Source organism: Falco naumanni, chromosome 4 (assembly GCF_017639655.2).
Source record: "Falco naumanni isolate bFalNau1 chromosome 4, bFalNau1.pat, whole genome shotgun sequence".
Lineage (NCBI taxonomy): Eukaryota > Metazoa > Chordata > Aves > Falconiformes > Falconidae > Falco > Falco naumanni.
The window spans coordinates 105,862,942-105,887,754 of NC_054057.1; the positions used below are offsets into that span (position 1 = coordinate 105,862,942).

A 24,813-nucleotide genomic window follows, 5' to 3' on the forward strand; every position below is an offset into this window, starting at 1 on the left:
GGGGCGGCGCGCGGCGCTGCGGGCTCCGGAAGCGGCGGCGCTGCCTGCGGAGCCGTTTCCTGCCCGGGACGCGGCGGAGCGGAGCGGAGAGGAGCCGAGCGGAGCCATGACTCACCAGACCGGCATCCACGGTAAGCGGTGCCCGCTCCGCCGCCGCTCCGCTCCCGCCGCTTCCCGCGGCCCCGCCGCCGTGTCGGTGGGGTCGGACCCCCGCGCCGCGCCCGCCCAGGGAGGCAGCGCCCTGGGCATCCCGGCCCCGCCGCGGCGGCGGCGATGGGGGCGATAGGATGAAGCTTCCCGAAGGAGCCGGCAGGTTTTCCCCAGCACCCGGCGGGAGGGGGGCGCCGAGCCGGGCTGAGCGGTTGGGTGCGCGCGGGAGGGTGCCGGGGTGCTGCGGGTGGGGGCTCTCCCGCATCCTTTGTGCGGATGCTCAGCAACCCGCCGTGGCTGCCTGCGGCAGCACCTTAACCCGCCCGAGGGGCTTTGCCATGGCCCCCCCGGCCCGGCCGTGCTCCCCCCGCCCCGCGGTGCTGCTCGGCCCCGGCGGGCTGCGGGGAGCCCGCAGCAGTTCCCGCCCGGCCGTTGCCGTTGTAACCGGGGGGCAGCCCCCGCTTTCCCCGCTCGCTCCCTCCAGGACCCGTCCAGCACCCTCAGAGGACTCTTTTTTTGCATTTGTGGGTCCATGACTCTGCGTCCTCCCGGTATTTCCCTGCCAGCTCAATTAACGATATTAATCAGGAGTAGAGGTGCTGCATAATTGATGTAACTGAATCAAGATGCCAGCAGGGATGCCAGAGCAGCCGCCTCTGAAACCCTGGTCGGCGCCAGGCGGGTGCAGACCCAGGGCTGCTGGGTGCCCCGGGGGGGGGGGCAGCCGGGATGCCAGCCTCGCAGCCCCCTCCTCGGGGCCGGCACCTGCGTGCGAGGGTGTTGAATCTGTGGCTGCTTTTGAAATCTTGTGTTCCTTTGCGGCAGGAGCATCCGTGGTCGCGTGGGTGAGAGCATCCTTCCCCTCCAGGTGCTCCTGGGGGAGCTGCAGTTGGGAAGCGGTTAGTGGTGGTGCCTGGAGGTTTCTCCTGCTTTCCCTGGGAGGGCTGGTAGCTGGCGGTGTCTGGGTTCAAGTCCGTTGCTTCTGGTTTAAGCTGAGACCTTGAAGTTCAGGCTCGAGTGAATGTTCCCTCTACTGTAGAAAAATAACAATCGTTAAAAAAAAAATAAAAAATCAGCAGGATGGACCCCAGCGTGCGCCCGAGCTCTGGGTGTGCCAGCGCGCTCCACAGGGCTCTCCCGTGGGATCTGGGGGAGGCAGGGCCCGCTGTGTTCCTGCGCCCCAGAGGCTGCTGCCTGTTGCTGGCTGCCATGCCCGTCCTATGCCGTGCCATGTGTCCTGGCACCCCTGCAGCTGTCGGGGGACACGTGGGCTTGGCCAAGCCCATGAGCTGCTTTCTGAGAGCACCGACCTTCGCCGACCTTGGTTGCCCACCGCTGGGCAAACTGCTGGGACCAGTGCTGGGGGTTGCTGCAAGCTGTCGTTGCCCGTAAGACGTAAAGTGCCCTGTCGTCGGCACTCCGCTGGAAAGGGGAAGGGACTCAGACTTCCCCTGAGGAGCTTCAGCTGGCGCAGGGTGGGGGTAGACCCAGGCAGTGGATCTCCGGTGGTGTAAAAACCTCCCTGTGGTTATGAAAAATAACTTGTGTTGGTCTTGCTCTCACAGCGTCTTGGACATCTTTGGGTGGCTGAGCTCTCTGGGTCCTCTCCTCCATCCCCTGCTTCACCAGCCCTCTTCCAGGAAGCAGCTGGTTCCTCTTTGAATGCAGATCTGCCCCTCCAACCCTTGCGATGCTGCACTGGGGCGCTCCGGGCTTTGAGAACCCCCCTGGGGGATGTTTTGGGGTATTTCAGTCCTCCCTGCCCTGGCGCAGTGATCGCGTTCCTTTGGAGAGCAGGTTCAGTATCGGGTGAAGAGCAGCAATCCCACTGCTGTTGCCATCCCCTCTGCTGAGACGCTGAGGTCTGCTGTTTGCCGAGGAGGAGGAATTTTCTGCATCTTCCTGGTTTCTGGGGCCGTGTTATTTTTGTGTGTGCGCGCATTGCTTTGTGTCTTTGCGTTCCCATTTCTCCCTCATTTGCAGGAAAGCATTTGCTCCTGGGGGAATTATGATCAGACCCGCTGGCTGGCTTAGGGGATGTTGTGGGCAGGCTGGTGAGAGGTTTTGGTTGGCGCTGTGCTAGATCAGTGTGGGAGCGGGGTGACGTGGTGACGGGGAGCCCCCCGAGCAGCCTCCTGTGGTGATGCTACCGAGTCATCCTAGCTTTTGGGGAGAGGCAGTTGGTCCCCGGGCAGGGGGAGCAATGGCAGTGAGCAGCTGCAGGTTCAGGGTGTTTAATCAGGGCTTTAATCACACAGAGGCAAGAGGCTAATTATTATTTTGTTGTAGGTATCCATGGCAGCTCCTTTGAAGGTGCCGGCAAGAAAACCAGGCTGCCATGGAGACTGCTGGGCTGGGGAGGCAGTTGGAAGCTACCAAGGGTCGATGTAGGCTTTTTGGGGCTGGAAACCTGCTTTTTAAATACAGCCAGGGGGATTCAATGAATATTTTTGCAGTCCCTGTTCTGCCCTGAGCAGCATTAGATGGGGACAAAGTCACTATTTGAGTTTAAAACCTTAGGAAGGTGATGCTGAACCAAGGCTTTGATGCTGGTAGGTCATCTGCTCTCAGTTGTTACTGGGATCTCTTTCCTGACTTCTGGGTAGGGAGAAAAAGTCTTTTAAAGGGGATTATTTTTTTTTTTCATCTAGAGAGTAAAGAAATCAAATGCATGTTGTTTTTTTCAACCAACAAAATAGACTTTGGTGCTTGCTTTTTCTGGGAAGGTGGCAAGGTGTGGGGATGGGGAAGGACATTAGCTCCTGTCCACAGCTGAGCCTCCACTTTGCCCCAGGTCTGGATCTTGCATTGGGAAAGAATCTGGTAGGAATGGACATTTGCTTCAGGAGAAGCGTAACTGTGATGCACATAAACAGGAATGCTGTCAGATGGGGGAAAAAAGGAACAGAAAGAAGGGACCTGGGAGCTGCTGGGTCTGCAAAGGTCTCATTTGAAGGCAGCCAGCTTCCTGGCTCTTCAGCAAGAAGCAAGCTGGAGAAGAAGGAGTTTCTCTGCCCACCCACCTCAGCCTCTCTTCTTCTGTCCTGGGGGCAGCGCTGGCTCCCGAGGTGCCTGGCCACCTGAATCCGGGGCAGCTTTGTAGCTAGGATGCTGGGGGAAAGCCCCTAACTGGGGACGTGTCATGCCATGCCATCAGCAGAGGGAGAAGGGCTGGCTGGTCCATGGCCCCTGATGTCCACTGGGGACAGAGGGCACCAGGCTGCTGCAAGGATGGGTTTGAGGAGCCAGTCCCTGCTTCTGAGCTCTTTTCTGGGGCCAGCATCCAACGTGGAAGTTGATGTTCACTTGTGGTGATGGTCAGTACCTAGTGGGCGGCGCATCACGATGACCAGAGTGGCAGCATGGGTAGAAGACCAAAGGCCCTGGGATACCAGCGCCCTTGAAGTTAAGCACCTAAAGTGGTGGTGTAGAGGAAATCCCTTGGAAAGCCTCCGTCGAGAGGCTGTAAATGCAATGAGATTGCTGCCAGGGTCTGTCTCGGGAACGCTGTCCCTGCTGATGCCCAAACAAGTGCTCCCAGTGGTGGCTTTACTGTGCAGAGGAAAGGAACAGCAACCATCAGCTTCTGCAGGTGAGGCAGGACCATGCATGCTGGTACCACCACTTTGCTCCAGGGTGCTGTGTTGCTGGCTGGATCCGACTGATGCTGCCTGCAAGGTGGGCGCTGCCTACCCTGGAGCAAGGGAAAAGAGCCAAATAACTGATCCATGGTGGCAAAGTGGAGACAAGACAGGTCCTGGGCATGCATGTGGAAAATCTGGTGTTGAGAAGCAAACAGCTTCTTCAAGCACCAGGTAGGTGGCTGAAAGCCTCTGGGCAGGATTAGCAATATGGACCAGTAGTCATCCAGGTGAAATCCTACAGGATGTGGCTCAGACCCGTGGAAAACAGGTAGAAAAGCTTTGCTTGGGGCCTCTCTTGCCCTTCTCCCTGCTGCCCCCTTCTTTCTATTTTTTTCTGACATGTGTAGCTTTTTCCCAGAGAAAAGACTCCTTGCAAAGACACATTTTTTTTTCCATGGTGAGAAATAAAATCCTCTTAGTGCCTAAACTGGCCAGCCACGTCTGTCAGTGGAAAAGCTTTCTGCAGCAAGCGGGATAAGCAGGTGCTACATGACGGAGTTACACTGGGATAGACTGAAAAGGAGGAATTTTAGCATCAGCAACAGCTATTTTGTGCCTGTTGCAGTTGTGCCCTTTCCTGGATACCACAGCAGGAGCTGGGCAGAGCTGCCTGTTCAGGGAAAGTGCGAGTGGTGCAGGTGTAACTGTGTTTTATCCATCAGCATCTTGACCGCTGTCTGGCCAAGCATCCCTGGAGCCTGGACAAACTTTGCCCATGTTTGGGACTGGATTTTTGGCTGAGTTTCCCTGTAGCATTCCAGGCATGCTGTGCACCGGACGGTGAAAGGGAAGGAGCCACCTGGAGTCACATCGACTTGAAGATTATGTCCAGGGAATGAAAGATTGATGGCCAGAGGCTCGGGTTTCCCATCAGGACGGCAAGGTGACTCGACGTATTGAGAGAGGCATCTGTTTCAGGGAGCATGTATTATTGATCTGGGAGCTGGGCTCTGTCATCAGGATGGGGGGACTGGCAAGGGTCGAAGAAGCAAAAACCTGTTGCTCCCGCAACAAGTGAGCAAGAGGATGGAACAGGGAAAGGTGCTGGGGAGGCGGTGTGGCTGTTGCCTCCATCCCCGTCCTCCTGGTGCTTTCCCGGGGATTGCACAGGTGACTGCACTGGTGCCCTGGCATCCCCAGGGAGAGACCGGCCCGTTGCTGTGGCTACAGCTGTCATCACTGCGTGATGCCTCTGTCTCCCTCCGGCCTCGATACAGCCTGGCCCTGCTCAGATAAGCTAATTGGGGCTGTAAACCTCAAAAAAAGGCTCAGCTTTGGGAACGGCCTTTGTAGCGGGGTGGTACCCGCAAGCACCATGCTGCTGCTCCACCTCGCAGTGTTTTGAAGCAAGCATGGTGCTTCAAGCCCGGCACTGCATCTCCCAGGGACTGATCCAAAGGGCTGCATCCCGTGGCGGGGCAGCTGCCTGCTCTGGCTGCAAACAGCACGTCCGTTCAGCATGTTCAAGGGTCTGGCTGCCCTGGTGGTCCCCGAGGTGTGGGGTCTTCAGGCTTTGGTCGGTGCCTGCTTGGTGCTGCTGAGAGGAGGCACCATGGTGCCTTCCCTCCACACACTCCCCTTCTCTGGCAGGTGGCCGACATGGTCAGGGCCACCTGAAGGCCACTGCTGGCCAAACTATCCCCTCCCTGCCGTGCTATGAGCTGCTCAGCCCGGGTGCCCTGGTGCTGGCAGCCGGCTCTGCTCAGCCCCGCATCCCAAATGGGTGGCAGGTACCACTGGGCAGGGAGGTTGTGTGGTGCGAGGGGACCTGGGGCACGCTCTTAGCAGGCTGTAAATGCAGGTGGTGCGTGAACAGGGACAGGTCTGCAGTCTACAAATAGGTGGGGGGATGTTGCACAACTCAGTGGCTGGAGGCGTTTTTTGGGCTGCTATGGGAGGGTGACTGAGGAGGCATGGGTGCTTGGGCCTGCCATGTCTGCCAGGGGCTGATGGCAGGGCTGCCTTGTAGAAGGGCCAGAAGGTTTCTCAGGATGCCACCAAGCTCACCCTGTCTCAGAGCAGCAGCATCCTGGGAGGGTTTCTGGAGGTTTTCAGAGCAGGGATGGAGGCACCGTGTCCTTCCTGGGGTCTGATCACGCTCATCACAAGAATTCCCAAATGCTGAGGTGAGGCCTAATGTTTCTGGCTGGAAAACCCGTACAAATTGTTTATCTTTTTTCTTCTCTCCTCTGGGCCAACCAGCCCCAGTTCCTGCAGCTGCTCCTGCATGCCGTGCCTTCTGGCATAGGTGCCATCCATCCTGTGCCTTGCTCCTTGCGTGATTCTGAGCCTGGACGTGATGTTCGTGCTGTGCCTGCCGCCTTGTGAGCGCTAATAATGTGGTCATTGTGCCCTTGTTTGTGCCTTCCCGAATGACTTTTCCTGCAACAACATGAAGCGATTAACCTGAACTTGGCTTGCGACCCACCTCTCTTCCGTGGAGCTGCTGGACCCTGCCCTGTGTTGGCATAGCTGCTCCTTCTCCTAGTTACGGTACTTTGCTTCCTATTGAGTTTCCTCCTATTTCTTTTTTTCCCAGCCCATTTCTCCAGTCTCCTGAGAGAACAGTGAATTCTTCTCCAGCGCGCGCTTGCATCTCCTCTAGCTTCCCACCTTACAGCTGCGGGAAGCACTATTGCAGTTGCCAGAAGTGTTGATGGAAATGTGAACTAAACCTGGATCCACCACAGGTGCCCAGGAGACCTTGCTCAATCCAGCCTCTGATACCTCCCAGAGTGAGTTATCCATGCAGTTTCGTGCCCGTGCTGTAGAGGTTCACCACCACCGTGTTTCCCAAGCTGGCTTCTGACACTTGGAGACACTTAGGAAGCTGAGGGGAGACCCCTGAAGCCTGCAGGTGTGTGGCTCTGCTGCGGGGGAAGCTAGCTTGATCTCATGCAACTTCATCTCATTAGATCCCCGCTGGCTGTAGCCCAGCTTGGGTTTGTTTCTGAATTATTTGTTCCAGGTTTGTTTCTGGATTATTTGTTCCAGGATTTTCCAGGAACCTATGTCTAGGGGGTGAGCTGGACGTGCAGGTCCGCCTCCGGTCCTCTGGCCTGGTGCTCCTCCCTTTCCCTGTTTTTTATGGTTTCCCCACATGTGGATCTTTCAGCCCTTGACTTGGATCCTGGAGACTTCCCTGCAGAGGTGCCTCGGGGCAGAGGCACCGCTCACCTCCATCTCCAGGGTGAGGTCTCCTCCCTGCCTTTCTTCCAGAGCCTGCTGTGGACTTTTATGTTAATATTTCAGGCACGTGAGCCATCTCGTCAAGTCTGCTGTACCAATTAAGTCATAATCGTGCCATAATGAAACAGTTGCTGAGCTCGTACTGAAACCCTTGGCTAGCTTATCCCTCTCCCTCCTTACTGGCTCTTGGCTCTGTGTCGTGGGAGACAGAAGGGGATGTTGAAGACACCCACCCTGGTGATTTATTTAAATGAAAATCACATTATTTTTTTTTCCTAATTAGTTCAGCAGAATTAAAGCTTGGAAGCCCACTCTGAGTTGTTGTTTGTTTTTTTTTCTAAGCATTGCCGCTGTCTCCTCTGGAAAGCATCTCCCTCCTTAGCAGACCTTGTGGTATTTCCCATCGTGCACTCAGCTTCTTGAGCAGCATCTGTGCTTTTCCCCATCCCGTTAAACCCCCTCTGTACCTACACAGGTCCCAGTGCCTTGCCATCGCTTGTAAATCACTCAGCTGTCAACCATCTCAGCTGTTGATCCAATACTTCTGTGCACTCCTAGCATTTCCAGGGGGGCTGGAGGGTTGCATTTGCCCAGACTCCCGATTTTCCAGACCCCTGTGGGCCTTTGGGCTCTGGGAAGGATGGGGTCAGGCTGGAGGGATTTGCAAGCTGGTTAGCGCTGCAGAGCTTTCCTCTCTCTTCCCTGAAGCTGATGCTATAGAGACATCCAACACTGATGTTGTTCTCTCCTATTTTGGCAGTGTAATAGGAATTGGTGAAGCTTAATGCTTATTAGGAGATTTGTCTCCTGCACGAGGTTTCCTGGGTGTATAAATGCCTTTTTTTTTTTTTTTTTTTATTTTTTTCCCCCTCCTCTTCCGCCTCCTGTGTTTGCAACAACCACAGATGCTGCCAGAAGGAAACAGCCGCTCTCAACAGTGAAAGGGGCTAAAAATATCGTGACATCTTTGGGTTGGGAATGGTGGGAGCAAGTGAACATCTGCTCTGGGAACTGGGAGAGCCGCATGTCCTGATGCTGTTGGAGAGAGAAGAACGATTTGCTCGTGGTGGGGTTACTCCAACAAATCTTCTGTGTGTCCCCTAAGATGCTGTTAAGGACTGATGTGCCTTTGCTGGGGTGTCTGTGTGCCGGTTCCCATGGGGACCTGCTGCGGTGGCATCTCTGTGTTTGTACGGGAGCACTGCCGTGTGCGGGGTACTGGCCTGGGAGCTCCTTCTCACGTGTGCCTCTTTTCCCTGTGGGAGGAGAAGCCATCTGGACCTCTGGTCAGGGCAGGCTTTGGGCTGGTGGGGCAGATGCATCTCAGATATATCACTTGAGGGGGACAGGCAGGAGTTCCCTGGGGGGTTCCCCAGCACATCCCTGCTCGCCTGTCTGCCTGCATAATCATCAGCATTCGTGTGTGGGGACAAATCCATGCCTACTCTTCCTCCCATGGGTCTGGGGGTGCTGCAGGCAGTTCTCCAGCCCCAGGTCTGCCTCCAGGGGACAGAGTCCACCGGCATGTGACAGAGTTGGTGGCCCCCCATGTCCCTTGGGCAGGTGATATGTAATGTCAAGGCTCCTCCCGTGGTGATGCTTGGGGCTGTGCCGAAGGGTGGTACCCGCTGCTGGTGGGACTGAGGCAGGATGGATCCCTTACTGGCAGGGATGGCCTGGCCAGCCACCGCACCTTTCCGGCTGACCTAGGGATGGCTTTCTTTGCAAAGCTCCCTTGACTGTGGCTGCTTTCAGGCTCCAGGGACAAAAGCCAGGCTCTTCCCGCTGTGGGCTGCTCCAGCCCAGTATCAGTAATGGGCAGGTGGTGCAGCAAAGCGCCGGGAGTGAGCGGCTGCCGGTGGTGACTCCGAGCGTGGCTCCTGGCGTGGGTTAAGGGGTGTCTGCCTAGATTCCTAATCTTTGCAATGCTGGTTTCTTTAGTATTTCTAACAAGTGCAGAGCTGTCTGTGGCTTTGAACTCACAGGACCCCACTGGCTGTGTGGCTGCATCCAGGGAGGAGCTCAGGCGTGTAATTGAAGGAGCTTTCAGGAGAAGCCAGGCTGGGAGATGCTGGGCTCTGCCTGGGCTGGGAGATGCTCCTTGTTGGGGGACTCGGCCCCTCCAAGCCGCGTCTCTTGGGCATTGCCTTCCATGTAGCACGTCCTGGATGGGACAGGGAGCTCTCAGTCAGTGATGCTTTCAGGGTGGGCAGCTTAAGCCTCCAACCCTGGCTGTGGGCTGTCCTTCCAACACCCGCTGCCTGCTGTTGCCTCCTGGTAGGATGCTGAAGACCCGTTGCTGGTGCCTGGTGCTCAGGGAGGGGGCTGAGGAGGAAGGTGGCTCCCCAAAACCCTTCTGCAACCAAAGCGCTGCTGGCTCTGGAGCAAAACCCTGGGGCTGTTGCCTTTCCTTTCTCCAGGGACTCAACGCCAAACCAGTGCTCGCAGTCTGGAGTTGAGCTGGTCCCCAGCCGGCCCGGGAGCAGCATCCCCACCGTGCGTCACGAGCCCAGGATGTCACAGTGTGTTGGGACATCTTCCAGCCACCCCCTGTGTGCAAACCCTGCCGCTCTGTAAAGCGAATAAACTTGTCACTTGAGCTCTCCCCGCCTGCGCCGGCCAAGCCATCATCTAAATTTGGGTGATTATGTTCACCCAGGCCAAGTATCAAGTTCACTGGATCACATGTGCTCCCAGCTGCTATTTAACTCTGGTGCCTCGGGGAGACGCAGCACTTTGCTCCCAGTTGTTCGGGTTTTGTATTATTATTTTTATTATAACTTTTTTGGCACCAGAGATTTTAGTTTGTTGGGGTTTTTTTAATTTTTAAATTTCTATCCTGCCAAGTTGCTCACCTCCCTGGCCGGTCGCTAAGCAGCCCAGCGCCTGCTTTGTCTGCTAAATCTGATCACAATGTTTCTGGTTCTTTCAGCCACCACGGAATTAAGGGACTTTTTTGCCAAAGCCCGAAACGGTTCAGTTCGGCTCATCAAGGTCGTTATCGAGGATGGTAAGTCCCGTTTTTAAATGCTTTGATTTACACCATGTTGGTTCTCTGTTTTGCCTCTCCTCCTTTCCTCTTTGTCACTGTGGTGCCAGCTCGTGTTTTAGGAAACCCCAAGGAAAACGCAGCTGGGGCTCCCTGGCACGGGGCAGCCTGGATCTGAAATACAAGCCCAAAATTTGGGTGTGCTGGTGAGCCACGGGGCAGAGCAGCAGCTTTGCTGGCAGACTGACACCGGTGTCCAGGATAGGTGCTGGGTTCTGAGGGGCTTTTGCTGCTGCTGTGTTGAATTATATTATGGGAGCCCTGCAAGAAGCTGCTGTGGGTGCCATGGGACCGCGGCTGGGGGCGATGCGCAGCATCTTCTTCCTTGGACGTGGTGTTCCATGCCAGGCAAGGAGATGCTCAGGGCATCAAAGTGTTCCTTGGCACGAGGCTTGGCGCAGGGCGCCGACTGGCATGCTGTGCTCTGAAACCCAGCCCGTCCCAGCTCCTGTGCATGGGGCTGCCTCTAGCCCAATTTGCAGGCTGGCACCAACCTGCCCATTGTTGTCCCATGGAAAGGTGCCTTTGGGTGGCCTCTTCATCTAGCAAACAAGCAAGCAGAGCAAAACACTGATTGAATGTCCCAGCAAGGAGCCTCTGTGGTGTAAGTTTCCCATCACCTCAGCCTCATACAATTGCATATGAATGACTTGTTTCCTCACGGCAGTGGGAATGTCCAACCGGCTGTCACCACCTCCCTTGAGTAGGCCACCAGGACCATGCTGCAAACTCCAAGGTGGACATGGTCATAAGAAACCCATGGTCATAAGGAGCCCATGCTGGCCTTTGGAGGGGCTGCAAAGCCCTGTTTGGAAGAGCAGCATGACTTGAAATGTGTGCGACACATCAGCAGTGCCACAGCAAGGTTCAGCGGTGTTGGGTTTGTCCTCAGCCAGGTCCCTGTGTCTTGAGATATGACATCTGTGTTGTTTCTTTGGAGCATCTTTTGGTAATGATTTTGCTCTCTCAGCTCCTTTTACTTTTAAAAAATGCCAGTTGGGTTTGTGTTAGGATGAGTCGCGATGCCCCTAAGCATGGTGCTAGGGCTCATGCCACTGGCTTTGGGTTGTGGCTGGTGATGCCAGCAAGGGAGATCTTTTACCATCAATAGAAACTATGTCTCACCATCTCCGCTTGGACTGAATGGGATATATTTATCTGTTCAATGTGTCATTGCCAGCAGCTGCTTCATGGACCGACCTTGCTTGACGACGCCTTGTGCTTCACAGTCCAGCTCTCCCACCCTGCCAGCTCCTTTTCCCTCGCCTGGAGTAGCCATGGGCAGGCAGCTCTGGAGGAGCTTGGGTGCCTGCAGAGGCCTCTGAGATGTGGCAGAGCCTGAGGCGTCCGTGGGTAGGCAGATGGAAGGAGGAGAGCCGAGAGCACCTCTGTGCCAAAGGGCTTGGTCTGCTGGGGGCACGGTGGTGTGGTCCCACCAGCAGGCTCAGGCACCTCCTGTCTGTGTGCCCGTGTGACTTGGGACAAGGTGCTTGGCCTCTCTGGGCTACCACTCTTCTGTAACACAGGGAACATCAGCCTGCTGCTGCCCACCAGAGAAGGACCTTTGGGCAGTAATGAGTGGCCAGGCAGATGTCACAGCTGGACAGACGGACTCAAGCATGCTGACCCTGGAAGGGATGTATCCTGAGCTGCCTGGGGGGGACATGCCAGCTGCCCTGCCCACACAGGGGATGCGGAAGCAGGGCATCCAGCTCTGCTTGATGGCTTGTAGAGGACCTTCTGCCCTATGGGGCATTTGTCTTGGGGCATTTTGGAGCAGGCAGCGGTGGGTGGAGGGAGAGGAAGATGGTGCAAGGAGCCTTATGGCAGATGCTCTGTGTCTGGGCATCCCCAGGACAGCAGCTATGGCTGAGCAACCCTTTGGGAGCTCTCTGAGCTGTGTTGCCTTTGGGGGGCTACTGGGAAAAGCCACGGTTGGATGGAGGAGGAGTGGGGGGGAGCAGGTTGCACACCAAGGCTGGGCAGTGGTTTCCTGGTGGGAGAGCAGCTTGTGGTCCAACAGGTTTTTATATGTTGCTCTACTCGCCACTGTCAGAGGGTTTCTGGACACGGTAGGCTTCGCAGACTTCCCTGTTGGGTGTGTTTCTTCGCAGGTGGGTGATGTTGTGCGCTGAGGTTTGCAGACTCGGCTCCTGTGCCGTTCCCCCACGGCACCTGCCAGAGCTGCAGCCAGGGCTGCCTTGTACAGGCATTTTGGAGCACGGCAGCCTGCCTGCCAGCTGAGAGCTGGTGGCACCTCAGGGGCCAGAAGTGCTCCCAGCTGCACTTTTTCCAGCAGCAGCGCCCTGCAGAAAAGGATCCTGAAATATAGCTGGTGCTGATGGTGATGCTTTGCTGAAGGGTGGCTGTTCCACGTTTCCCTTTCCTGATGCTTCCTGGGGAAGAAAAGTTGGCCCTGAACGGGTTGAGCTGAACTGCAAAGAGCCCATCGGGAGGCAGCCCGGAATAGCCTGGAGTGACTCAGCACCAACCTCGTGGTGTGTGCGTGAGGTGTCGGGATGCTTGGCAGACAGAGACACCCATGAACTGCCAGTGGGTCTGACCAGGCAGAATTCCATGCAGTCTCTTCAGGATCCCAGGTTTTTGCGATGCACGCATCCATTTGCAGGGCTTTATGTTTATTTTAGGGGTACATTGAGGCTTTTGCACTTGCCTTTCTCAAAACGGGAAGCTTTGCTGAAGGTGAAGTATTTTCAGCACCTTCTTCTCTGCTGTCCTTGTTACTGTACCAGTAGCATGTGCCCCTCGTGCAAATAATTACGGGTTCGGTGTGTGATGGCAGACGCTGTGGTGGGGCAGCACTGGGCAGGGAAGGGCTGCACTGCTGACAGTGGAGAAATGCCCTGCTTGGGTGGAAGAGGGCAGTGGGAGTAATTCATCCCAAACCCTTTATTCCTCAACTGTTTTCCTTAAAAGCTTTCCTGCCATGGGATTCAGAACTGCTGAGCTGGATGGGTTGGGAGGGAGAGGGCTGTGCCCCAGCCAGGAGGCTGCCTGGCTCCCAGTGGGCAGAGGTCCAGGCAGGGTGCGTGCCAGGCTGAGCACCCCCTCCAGTGCCAAGTGGCCAATGCCTCAGTTAGCTTTGTTTTGGCACCTCTGGATTTTCCTACGTCTTGTTCTGAGTCCAAACATCTTCCCACCCCCCCGACCTTTCTGCATCTAAAAATGGAATAAAAATACAGGCCATTCTCCAGCAGCCTATGCTGAGTGTCTCCAGAGCCTTTGCTTTTCCATCCAGCCATCCCAAAGCTTGGTTTGACCCTCATTGTGGGGGTTCCTCTTCATAGGATGCTTGCACCACTGTTTAAATCCCAGCTGAGCACTGCCTGGCTTGCAGGGCTCCCAGTCCCACCACCACTTGCGCAGCAGCTGGAAAAAATACCCTCCAGATACCTGAGAGGTACCACGTGTGTGATATATGTAGGTTGCTTCCAGAGGTTGGGGCTCTCCTGGCAGCATGGTCCCTTCCCAGGCTGGGGTCTCTGGGTCATCCCCACTCCCCATGGACACAGGCTTCAAGTATCAGCTCTGATTTGGACCCCTCTGAGGTTACAGGGAATCCAATGAGAGCAGCTTTGGCTCATCATCCTGGCTTTTGCTATGGGACCTTTATTTTCCTCAGCACCCCAAGTCTAGGTGGTTCCTCATGTCCCTGGTGAGGTTTCCAGTGCCCCTAGAGCTTGTCCAGGTGGGATGGAGGAGATCTCATGTTCCCCTGTAAGGTGGCATAGCTGAGGACTAGGTGGCTGGAGGGAGTGGAGCAGAAGGACTCCATGGGTATCACCATGGAGGAGATGGTTGACTGGAGGCAGTGGGATGCTGGCAGAAGACCAGCCTCTCCACAGCAGCCACAGCCCTGATGGCATCTCCTGAGGGGTCACCACTGGGGCTGTACACCCCTGCATGTGGCTTGAGACTGTCATTTGTTTTTCTGCAGGATGGCACCATTGTCAGTGCTGGAGCTGTAGCGAGCCCTTAGACAAGTCACCATGTGGTCCCGCAAGGTGAGCCTTGCCTTCATGTAACCCACCTTTTCCATCTTCTCCTTCCAGAACAGCTTGTGCTGGGAGCCCACAAAGAGCTGTTGCGGCGCTGGGATGCTGACTACGATGCCTTCGTGCTGCCCTTGCTGGATGAGCAGCAGCCCTGCTACGTGCTGTACCGCCTGGACAGCCAGAACGCCCAGGGCTACGAGTGGCTCTTCATCTCCTGGTCCCCTGACAGTTCCCCGGTGAGCACTGCACAGTCAGACTGTGACACCCTGTGCTGGGGAGGTGGGGGGTAGCGGAGGTGCTGGCCCAGCTGACTTTGCGCTGGGGCTGAGGAGCATTCACACCCTCCATCACCGTGCCTGGGTGAAGAAGAAGCGGAGACTGCTTTGGGGATGAGGGCATCTTTTAAGACACAGTAAGGTATCCTGGGAATGTGTCTCTGTCCCCTTTGTGGCACTGCGTGGGGACGTGGAGGGACTGGGATGTAGAGGGAGGAGCGGTATGGACACGGAGCCAGGATGGAGATGCCCCACCATGGCTCTGGCCAAAAGCATCACTGGGAAGAGCTGGCGCTGGCACAGACTCGCCTGGCCGTGCGTCCAGCCTGTCCCAGTTCCACCCGAGGGCTGACGCGGGGTGGCTGCTGGCCCGGCTCCGGGCCTGGCTCCGAAACCAGCCCTGCAAAGGGCCCGGCAGGGTGGCTCCCTGGGAGCCGTGTGCGGCCGGGCTGGCGTTGGCACCCGCCGGGCTGGCTCGTGGGCTTGGAGATGGTGCCGGAGAGCGGGCGCGGAGGCACCGGCTGCGTGGGAGGCTGCTGTGGAGGGTGTCAGCGGTGTGGTCTGGGACGTGCCAGCGGGTTGAGTGTCTCGCCATAACGGGCTGTCAGTGGGCCCAAGATTTACTGCCGTGTTAATGCATGCACTTGTCACATATACCTGTATATGTGTGTGCACACATATGCACCTAGATATTTGTTATATATTTTATATAATCTATATGCTATGTAGATTTACTGCCATGTTAATATATGCACTTGTTATATATATCTATAAAACCATCATATATATATAACAAATATATGTTGTTGTTGTTATATATTATAACACACATATATAAAAAAGACCTGCTGCAGTTTGTTGAGATACACCTAACATATATTATTGTATATACACACATATATATTCACACACATATATATAGTTATCATAAAATAATATAATCGGAGACTGGTCAGGGCTGGCAGGGACCTCTGGAGACCATCCAGCCCAAGGCCCTGCTAAAGCAGCTCCCCCAGGAGCCGGCCGCTCAGGGTCACGGCCAGGCGGGGTTTGAATGTCTCCAGAAGAGGAGACCCCGCAGCCTCCCTGGGCAGCCTGTGCCGGTGCTGTGACATCCTCAAAGTAAAGAAGTTCTTCCATCGTGTTCAGAAGGAACTTCTTGTGTTGCAGTTTGTGCCCGTTGCCCCTTGTCCTTCTGCTGGGCAGCACTGAAAAGAGCCTGGCCCCGTCCTCCTGACACTTGTCCTTAAGGTATTTGTGGGCATTAATATAATATATAGAATTTAAATATGTGTGTGTACATGTGTATGTGTGTACATGTACATATACATATACATGTGTGTATATTTACAAAATACTTTATAATATATATCTCTCAACAAACTGCAGAGGGTCTTATTGCAAAAGAGCCGGGAGCACTTGCCAAAGCTTGTCCCTACATCTTGCAGAACGATGCAAAAGAAGTGCCGAAAGGCAAAAGCTGCTTTTAGGTCACTCCGCCAGTATTTGTGCCTCCCTCTTACCCAGGCGTGGGCGAGAAATGATGTGCTGAAGCTCAGGAATAAGCAAGGCACAGAAAAAAAATGGCAGATTGCGTGCCGAGCTCGGCGGGGCTGTGCCGTGCACCAGCAGTCCTGGAAATAGCATTGATGGGTTTTCCTGGCTGCTCCCTACTAGAGATGCTGTGGCTAGGAATCAGCCTGAGCTAGAAACGAGGTGGTTGCTCCCAGCAAGGGCTGAGGTTTAGCAGAGCCGGTGGTGGGATTGTGGCCGTGAGCATCGGGCAGTTTTGTGGGGAGCTGTGGCTCTCTGGTCCCCCCGTGCTCCCCTCTTACCACGCTTGCCACCCCCCTCCTTGCGCAGGTCCGGCTGAAGATGCTGTACGCTGCCACCAGAGCGACGGTGAAGAAGGAGTTTGGTGGGGGGCACATAAAGGACGAGATGTTTGGAACAGTGAAGGTAGGGTGGTGGTTCCTGGGCAGCCTTTTGGGACCAACCCTAAGCTTGGGCGGCCGACCCTGGGCTCCCAGGCGGGATGTGGGATGCTGGCATTTGGCAGCGGGGACAGCGCAGAGGTTTGTCCCTCGTGCTGCTTTAGGCTGCTGGGTGGCTGCTGCCACTTTCTCCTGCCCACGTGGCTGCGGTCAGTGATGGAGACCATGAAAGAGGTAGGAGGAAGGCTCCGAGGAGATCTGGATTTCCACGCCGAGTGGGAAATGAAGCGCCAGGCGGTGGCAGTGTCACTCCAGCACCAGGGTTCGCCGGCTGCCTTGGCAGGAGGCTTCTCCTTCTCTTCATGGGTGTTTCACAGGAGCTGCACAGCCAGGGCCTGCCAGGCGGTAGCTCTGTGCTGGGGCTTTGGGTGCTGACGGCAGCCAAGGAGCATCCTCAGCGCTGCCCTCTGCTCCGGGGCCCCTCTCTGCTGTTCCCAGGCCATGGTCTCTGCCATTCCCCCTCGCTTTCGTGCTCACCAGCTGTTAATGAGCCAGAGGAGCCGCACGCTGTAGCCATGGGTGGCCGGGGAGGGGCAGGGTGGTCTGAGGAGGCATGGGCACAGTTCAAAATCAAGCATGGGATTTGCAGAGAGGCATCCAAGGGCACCGCTTGGAGTTGATCCTCCTGGTAAGGAGAGAGCCCAGACTGACCAGGTTGCTCAAACACAGCCTCAAGCCTGGGAGTGCATCCAGCCCTGCAGCAATAACACCCCTGATGCTTCCCTGTCCCTGTTCCCTGTCCGTCTGCCTGCAGGAGGACGTGTCCCTGAGCGGCTACCAAAAGCATGTGTCTTCCTGCTCCGCCCCGGCCCCGCTGACAGCAGCCGAGCAGGAGCTCCAGCAGATCCGCATCAATGAGGTGGGTGTCCAGCGGCCCAGGGAGAAGACACTTGAGACCCTCAGGGCGTGCAGGGGTGTGGGATGCAGGGAGCAACCATCCGAGCATCAAGCTAAAAGGGATGGCTCATTTTTACCGCACTCTCTTGTACCTCTGCAGTTGAACCTGTTCCTGCCCCTGCTGAGGTGGACTGAGCATCCTCACGGTCAAATTGGTGGCATAAAGAGGAATTTACAGACCATTATGGTTTTTCCCCTTAATAGGACAAGAGCTTGGGGCTCCGTTTTGCTTGCTGAGAAGGTGGTTTGAGGCTGAAAGCAGGCAGCCATCTCTAATCTCTAGGTGTTGAGGCACGAGCCAGAGCTGAGTTTGAAGTCGTGGTGGAGGCAGGAAGAATTCAGGCTTATCTGTGGGCTGCAGCAGCGTCCTCTCCCATACTCTTCCTCTATGGCTAGAAATTTGAGGGATGCTGTCCCAAGAAATACAGATCTTAACCTAAATTTGGGGGCTTGTGTGCTAGAAAAAGATACCGCAGTGGTACAGGGTAGGCTTGGGGGCAGACAAGGCTGTAACACCATCATCCCACCAGCATCTCATGGCACTCGTGCCAACCTCTGTGGTGCTGTCCAACACTGAGGCAGGGAAGGGGACTGGCTTGCTGGGTAGGAAGACCACCTGGACGCAGTACTTTGTTGGGGTGGGGGGATTCTGCTTGGATGCAGTGGAAAGCCTTCTTCTCTGGAGGAACATCACGCTCTCTCCTGCCTGTGCTGGGGCTGTGGGGCTCACAGGTGAATCAGGACAAGCCTGGGAGATGGGAAGCCAATCAGCCTCGTGGTGTTAATTAATGGCAAAGACAAGGCAGGAGGTTTTTGCCTGCCAAAGCAGGTCTAGGGGTGGTGGAGCTGAGAAGCTTTTGGGAGATGCCACCGGGGGGTGGTCTCCACCACGTAGGTCTCAGCTTAGTTATCCCAGCTACCAGCCTGAGGGGGCTGTGCAGGATTTGTGCTAGAGGGTTCAAGGTGATGTCCATGCTTGGAAAAGAGAGATGCTGATGGTGGCTCTGCAGCTTGTTTGGCACCTTTGGGCGTCTGGCCATCACTTTGGCTGGCCACTGCTGCAGGATTAAGTAGTTTTGGGTGGGGGTTTGGCTGTGTCTTGCAGGGTCACATGGCCCAGGTAAGGGGTGCTCGTGGTGCTTGTTTTCCAGTTGATCTACCGTGTTCTGCTTCCCACCCTCGCCTTGGCAAGGCGCGGCTCCCAGGTGAGGGTGCTGCTGCCGTTTGGCTTGGTTGGGGGTGATTTCAAAGGTGTGCTGTCCCCTGTGTCAGCCCAGGCCACAGGGAGTGGTCGGTGGCATTTAGAAATGAGGAAAACGGATATATTTTTGCCTGTGGATTTAAAGGTAGGAAGCAGCTGAGCACTGGGTGTGCTGAAGGGTCTCCGTATTGGTGCAGGAGATGCGCCCGTTCGGCCACGCGTGTGGAGCAGGAGGAGTGGGAGCTGTGAGTTGGGTGCTCAGTGCCATACTCACCTCCCTGGGGTGAGGAAGCTCATGACTCCACGGTAAATGGAGCTTCGAGCAAGTTTCTGGAGCCATGCAAAGCAGAGGGCTTTCACCAGGAGGGGCTATGTGGGAGCAGCTCTCAACCTGTAGCAGCACCCTGCGGGGTACGGTGATGCCTCCAGCCCTGCACGTTGCCTGCAGGCTTGTGGGGTCCTTGCACACACGTGGATGTTGCAGTTTCTTTTGGGGGAGCTGGTCCAGGGTGTGGGAGTGAGCGGTCAGGGCTGGCGGTGACCTGGGAAGCAGCCCCTGGGCAAGCCCTGACCTCAGCGCTTCTGCGTATCTGCCTGTGCCCCTGCTAGCAGGTCAGGACCCAGCGTGTCCCCCTGGCTTCAAACGATCCATTAGGATTTTGGAATCAACACAAGGGACATTGTTTTTTAAAAGCCATCGGCTCATAAGTGCTTTGCTGTGCCCCTTGCCTGGAGCTGCTGTGGGTGGTGCAGCGATCCCCTATAGTGCTGTTGAAGCACAACCCTCTGAGGGGCTGAACAAGTTTGCAGTTTTCATCCCGAAGGTGGCTGTATTTCTGGGCTGGCAGAAGCTCCCTGGGATCCTCCTTGACCACGGAAGGAGTGTGGAGAAGGGGTGGGGGGGGAAGGGCGGCAGCACAGCAGGAGCAGGGAGGCAGCGGCTGCATGGGAACAGCTTCAGGGCGGGCAGAGTGGCCTTTTACACCCAGATGGGAAGGGTCCCCCGGGAGGGTGCCCAGCCTTTGGTAAAGCAGGTTTTAGGCTGCATGAGTCAAGCTTCCCGTGTGGTTTGAGGATTGCATGGACAGAAGCAATGTCATGAGCTCTCCTCCTTCTTGATAGCTGGGTGGGAGCTCACAAAAAATTGCCATCTGCTTTATATATTATTTTTTTAAAATAGCTGGAAGATGTGTTCCCAGCTTTACTGAGCTGGAAGTTTTCAGCAGACCGTGGGCTAAGAAGTGGCTTTGAATTTGTCATTGAGCTAGCTTAACACCCATGAGTGGGAAGCCTTTCTAGAAGCATCATAGGCTCAGAAGGATGGAGGTGAGCCAGGCATATTACCGATGGGGCTGTGGGGGAGAGGAAGGGAGCTTTGGGAGCTTTGGATCTGGGGGATGAGGCACAAGAATGAAGAGGAACCGAGGGTGGCCGTGCCATTGCGGAGTTGTCATTTGTAGCTGTCCCACAGTGTTGGTGGGCGGGTAGAACAGAGGCTTCGCCCGAACCACCCCCCACAAAGGTGTCACTGTAAGACAGAGAAATGCCAAGGTCAGTGCCGTGCCAGTGATGAGGAAAGAGCTGGGAAAAAACACCTAACCTAAAAGAAAGGAGATAAAATAACCCCGCTGGCAAGGCTGGGGTGGCAGGATGCAGCACATGCTCAGCCATCCTATGCACGACACCCGGGCTGTGCCCTGGGGAGCGTTTCAGTGACCAGGTTTTTGAAAAAGAGGAGGAGTGCAAAATACAGAGGTATATGGGGGAAGCTGATATTGCTAGGACAACTTTCCACCTCTTGGGATTTTTGGACTTCAGCCTGCTTTGTGTCACAGCTTGAGGTGTCTCCAGTCCCACTATAACCCTCCCAGGCTCCTTGCTTTTGCGGAGGAGAAAGATGAGGATCTGGAGGTGTTGGTGATGCAAACGTCACGCTGCACCTCTCCACAGGGTAGGACCGGGCAAGCGTGTATGCATCCTCTGAATCTCTGCGTGCTTACTCTCGGGCGCTGGCTGGTGCCATGGCACCTGGGGGAATGGTAGGACAGCAGAGCTTGGAGCTCAGCTGGACCTCTTCCCACCCGGCACCAGATGACCCTTGAGCAATTATTTCCTGAGAGCTGTGCTTTCACGCCCTGTTCATCCTCCAGGATGCTTGGCAGGGGTAGAAGCTTGGCCATTTCCCACCCCCCCCCCCCCCCCCCCCCAAACTTTTATTATATGCTATTTGGGGGAGGATAGCCTAAAATCTACTGCTGGAACTCCCCCAGACCTTGGGTTGGGGCTACCCTGGCTGGGGAGCTGGCAGGAGATGGGGCCAGAACAGGCTCTGTGCAAGGGCATCGGTGGGGATGCTGGATGCAGGGCTGCCAGGGCACGGGCTCTCCCTCCTGCTCCTCCCCAGCGCTGATGTCTCCCATGTCATTTTTTTTTGCTGCTCTCCCTGCTTACAACGTCAGGACCTGCCTTCCCTGGCTTCCAGCAGAGAGATGGTACGCCTCCATCCTCCTGGCGTGTCCGTGTGTCCCCCACCCCTTCTCGTTTCACACGAGATCCCCCTGTCCCTGCACAGGGTGCTGTTGACAGTGTATCTCCTCTCCCCACGCTCGCAGGATTCCTGTTCCCAGGACTCGAGCACCGAGATGGTAGGCTGCTCTGCCCGCTTGATGCCCGGTTTTTCCTTCTCCTGGTGGTCTTTTTGTGCATGCTCTGCTCTGGGCACCCAGGCCCATCATCTCTCTGGGGTGTGGGTACCGCGCAGGGCTGCTGTAATGAAGGGCAGCCTCGTAACGAGATCTGTTTTGGTGCTGCTGAGCTGGTTTTGAGATGTGAGCCAGAAGTCCTGCGTTTCTCTTGGCATGCCTTGATTTTTCTTCCTTTTCTCTATCAGGGGGAGGGAAAAGAAGAACGAAAAAAAAAAAAAAAAGGTTGGCCTGTCTCTATCCACAGTCCCCCAAACTGATCCCAAAGGGACCTATGCTCACTGCAGAGCGAGCACCCGGGTTAGCATTGCTGGACTGTTTACCTGGGAGGGGTCTGGAGGTGGGATGGGCTCCTCCGCTGTCGGGGTGACGCCGTCTCCCTGTATTCTGTGGCAGATGGTGGGGGGCTGTTGCTGCTGCCCATCGCTGGTAGAGTACCCCGGCCCCGAGGAGGTATGCCGCGCCTGCCGCGTCCTGCCCCCCTTCTCAGCTGCTGGCTCACGGCAGCCTCCAGTCCCGTCAGGGACCCCCTGTTGCAGTTGGATGGAGGCACCTGGGGTGATGCCACATCTCCTCAATCGCTTCCTCTTCCCTCTTTGAACCGGGGTTCAGTCTCCTGGACTTGGGGGTTTGCTTGGGGTATGGGCGGCAGCCTCTGCCTTGCAGGGGTTGTGGGGAAAACAGCGGCCGGGATCTTTCAGAGCTGTGGATCTCCAATTCCCCAGCTCAAGGTCGGAGGGAATGCCTGTCTGCTGCAGTTAAACCCCCCAGGGAGGGGCTTGACCTCCCCACCAGTGGGGACCCGTGCAAGTGCATGCTGTGATTTCAGGGCTCCCCCAGCAACCACAGGTTGCGGTTGGAGATGATCAGAGACAGATAGGCACCAGCGTTGTCACAGTGTCCCTGCCAGAGACTTGCTGGGGAACACTGGTTTTGAGGTGGTCTTTGCTGGGAGTGAAGTGGAGGGGGGTGTGCATGGCTGGGTCAGGGTGATCTCCTGGGGCAGTGGTATGGTGACAAGCGCCACCGCTCTGAGCCTGGCTGACTTTCAGTGGTTTAATGCTCTGGTCCCTGCGAGCCAGGTGTCAGGCAGCTCCTTGGATGAGAAGCCTTTTGCCACTGCATCAGCTGGTTTTCCTTTCTCACTCTTCCCCACCCTTTGCCACCCTCTGCCCTGACTCTCGAGGTGGTCTCCATCCCCAGGTGAAGACAGAGATCAGTGTGGAGAGCAAGCATCAGACCCTGCAGGGCCTGGCCTTCCCCCTGCAGCTGGATGCTCAGCAAGCCATCCAGGCGCTCAAGCAGAAGAAAATCAACTACATCCAGCTGGTAGGTCCCTCACACGGCTCCTCCACACCCTTCTCCCCCTGCCTCTTGCTGCTGGCTTTCACTCCCATCCACTCCCCCATGCCCTCTGTCCATCAGAAGCTGGATCTGGAGCGGGAGACCATTGACCTGGTGCACACGAGCCCCACAGAGATCGCCGACCTGCCCAAGAGGATCCCCCAGGACTCGGCTCGCTACCATTTCTTCCTGTACAAGCACTCGCATGAGGGAGACTACCTGGAGTCTGTCGGTGAGTGGCTCAGCCCTGGGGATGGCTGGTTAGAGCCTGTGCTGCTCCCTGCTCCCACTGGACCATCCCTCACATGGGGAGCAAGCAGGGATAGGGATAGGGACGGTGCAGCAGGGGACCTTGAGTCGGTTCCCACTTGCCATCCTCCCACTGTGCGTGCTGGAAAGCACTTTGGTGCCAGGAAAACCTGCCACGTGCGGTGCAGGGCTCTCTGGGTGCTGCCACTGAGGATTGGTGCGGGTAGTTCGGTGGCATTGCGTTACAGGGGTGCCAGGAGAGATTTGGGGAGGGGTGGGATGGCTCACCTTCTGTCGCTGAGTAAACTGGGAGTCTCGGGGCTGGAGAAGCCGTGATCAGGGTGGGATGCAGCTGCCTGGTGCTCCCTGGCCATGAGCCTGGGCAGCATTGCAAGCCCTGCTCTCTTCTCGCAGTCTTTATCTACTCCATGCCTGGGTACAAATGCAGCATCAAGGAGCGCATGCTCTACTCCAGCTGCAAGAGCCGGTTGCTGGACACTGTGGAGCAGGAATTTTGCCTGGAGATAGCCAAGAAGGTAAGTGTGAGCCCACCCAGAGCTGCTGGAGCAGAGACCCATGCTGAGCATCTGCAAGGGGCTGTGCTGCAGCCTTGGTCCAGCCCCACTGGTAGGCTCAGGGGGGGAGTTGGGTGCCCCAGAAGTGGGTGTTAAGAGCCCAGGGAGCTGCTAACCCCCACTTGCCACTCCTGGGTGCAGATAGAGATTGACGATGGAGCCGAGCTGACGGCAGAGTTCCTCTACGAGGAGGTGCACCCCAAGCAGCATGCCTTTAAGCAGGCCTTCGCCAAGCCCAAGGGGCCCGTGGGGAAGCGAGGACAGAAGCGGCTGATCAAGGGGCCGGGAGAGAACGGCGAGGACAGTTAGATGCCGCAGGACCGGGCGGTGAACGGACAGCATCCCCGCGGCACTTGCCGGCTTCCTCTCCACTGACCTGGGGATCTTTCCCTCCCTCTCAGCCTTTTTTTTTTTTTTTCCCTTTTTTAAACATCAGGATGGCTTGTTGCACTTGGGGGCAGAGTGATGGGAGGGTTCAGGGCTGTCGGTGTTTCTTTTCCCCATGTCCTTGTGCAAGCCCAGGGGCTGCTGCTGGCGGAGGACGGGAGCAGCAGGGCAATGAGCCCAGCCTTGCTCCTGTCCCCCCCCCACCCCGGGGTCACAGACGCTGCTTTTGGTGTCCCCTGGGTGACTGAAGGACATGCTTGCCTGCAAGCTGCTCTATGCAAAGGGAAGGGGCTGGCATTGGGGATTCCTGTTCGAAAAGAGAAAACGCTTCTTTCCCTGCTCCCCTAGCTCCCAGATTTTTCTCCCCTGTCCTGCTCTTGGTGTGCATGGCCCCTCTGCACCAGGCCTGGAGTGATCATCCTGCACCCCCTCAGGGTTGCAGGCAGGACCCCCCACCGCAGGGTGGGCTTTGCTGACATGGGTTTGACCCTGTGGGGAGCCAGCCAGGGGTGGTGGAAGGTTCCACAAGTCCTAAGCTCAGCCTGGCCCTGGAAAAAGTTCATTCTGCCTTTGGGCGATGTTTGCATCCCCTTTTTGACCAACCCCCCCAAGGTTTTACCCCTCAGAGGGAGCTGTTACAGCCCTGACTCAGCCCCATCCTTGTTTAGGATGGGAGCTGGGGGGACCCTGAGCCCTGCCTCCCCCCCTACATGCCCCAGCCCCTACTGTCACCTGCCAGGTTTGCTGCCAGCTCTCTTAAAAATCACATGGGCTACCCCAAATCCTGGTGTGGGGAAGCGGGACAGCCCCTGTGTGCCCCCCGGGGATGTCCCCAGCCACCAAGGGCCACCATTGGCTCCAAGGGCCGAGCTTGGCACTGCAAGCTGGGCTTCACTGGGGGTCTGGGGAGAGAGCACCTTGCTGCTGGGTACCAGCAAGGGCTCGAGAGCCGCCCGCCTCACCGGGAGGATGGAAACGGGGTCGGTGAAACCTGCCCTCTGCTTTCCAGCTGTGGCGGTGGACATGCCGACGTTGCCTTGACTTCAATGGAGCGGGCAGTGGGAGGGGTTGAAGCTGGAGGGAGCAGAGCACACTGTACTGAACGCTGTATTTTCTAAAGAATTAAAGTATTTTTAAAACA

The 24,813-nt window shown here is 56.5% G+C and overlaps 1 protein-coding gene across 2 annotated transcripts; it reads left to right on the forward strand.

Moving 5' to 3' along the window:
* Nucleotides 1-2: 2 nt before the first annotated feature.
* TWF2 (twinfilin actin binding protein 2) lies at nt 3-24,813 on the forward strand. 2 transcript variants are annotated; one of them, XM_040592177.1, is made up of 11 exons: nt 3-131; nt 9,916-9,993; nt 14,106-14,284; nt 16,187-16,282; nt 17,072-17,176; nt 20,875-21,060; nt 21,514-21,570; nt 22,321-22,446; nt 22,543-22,693; nt 23,125-23,246; nt 23,427-24,813. In XM_040592177.1, the coding sequence occupies exons 1-11, from the start codon at nt 107-109 to the stop codon at nt 23,592-23,594; spliced, it is 1,293 nt and encodes a 430-aa protein (XP_040448111.1). In that variant the 5' UTR covers nt 3-106; the 3' UTR covers nt 23,595-24,813. The 2 variants fall into 2 exon arrangements, with proteins under 2 accessions (XP_040448111.1, XP_040448110.1); XM_040592176.1 differs by lacking the exons at nt 20,875-21,060; nt 21,514-21,570.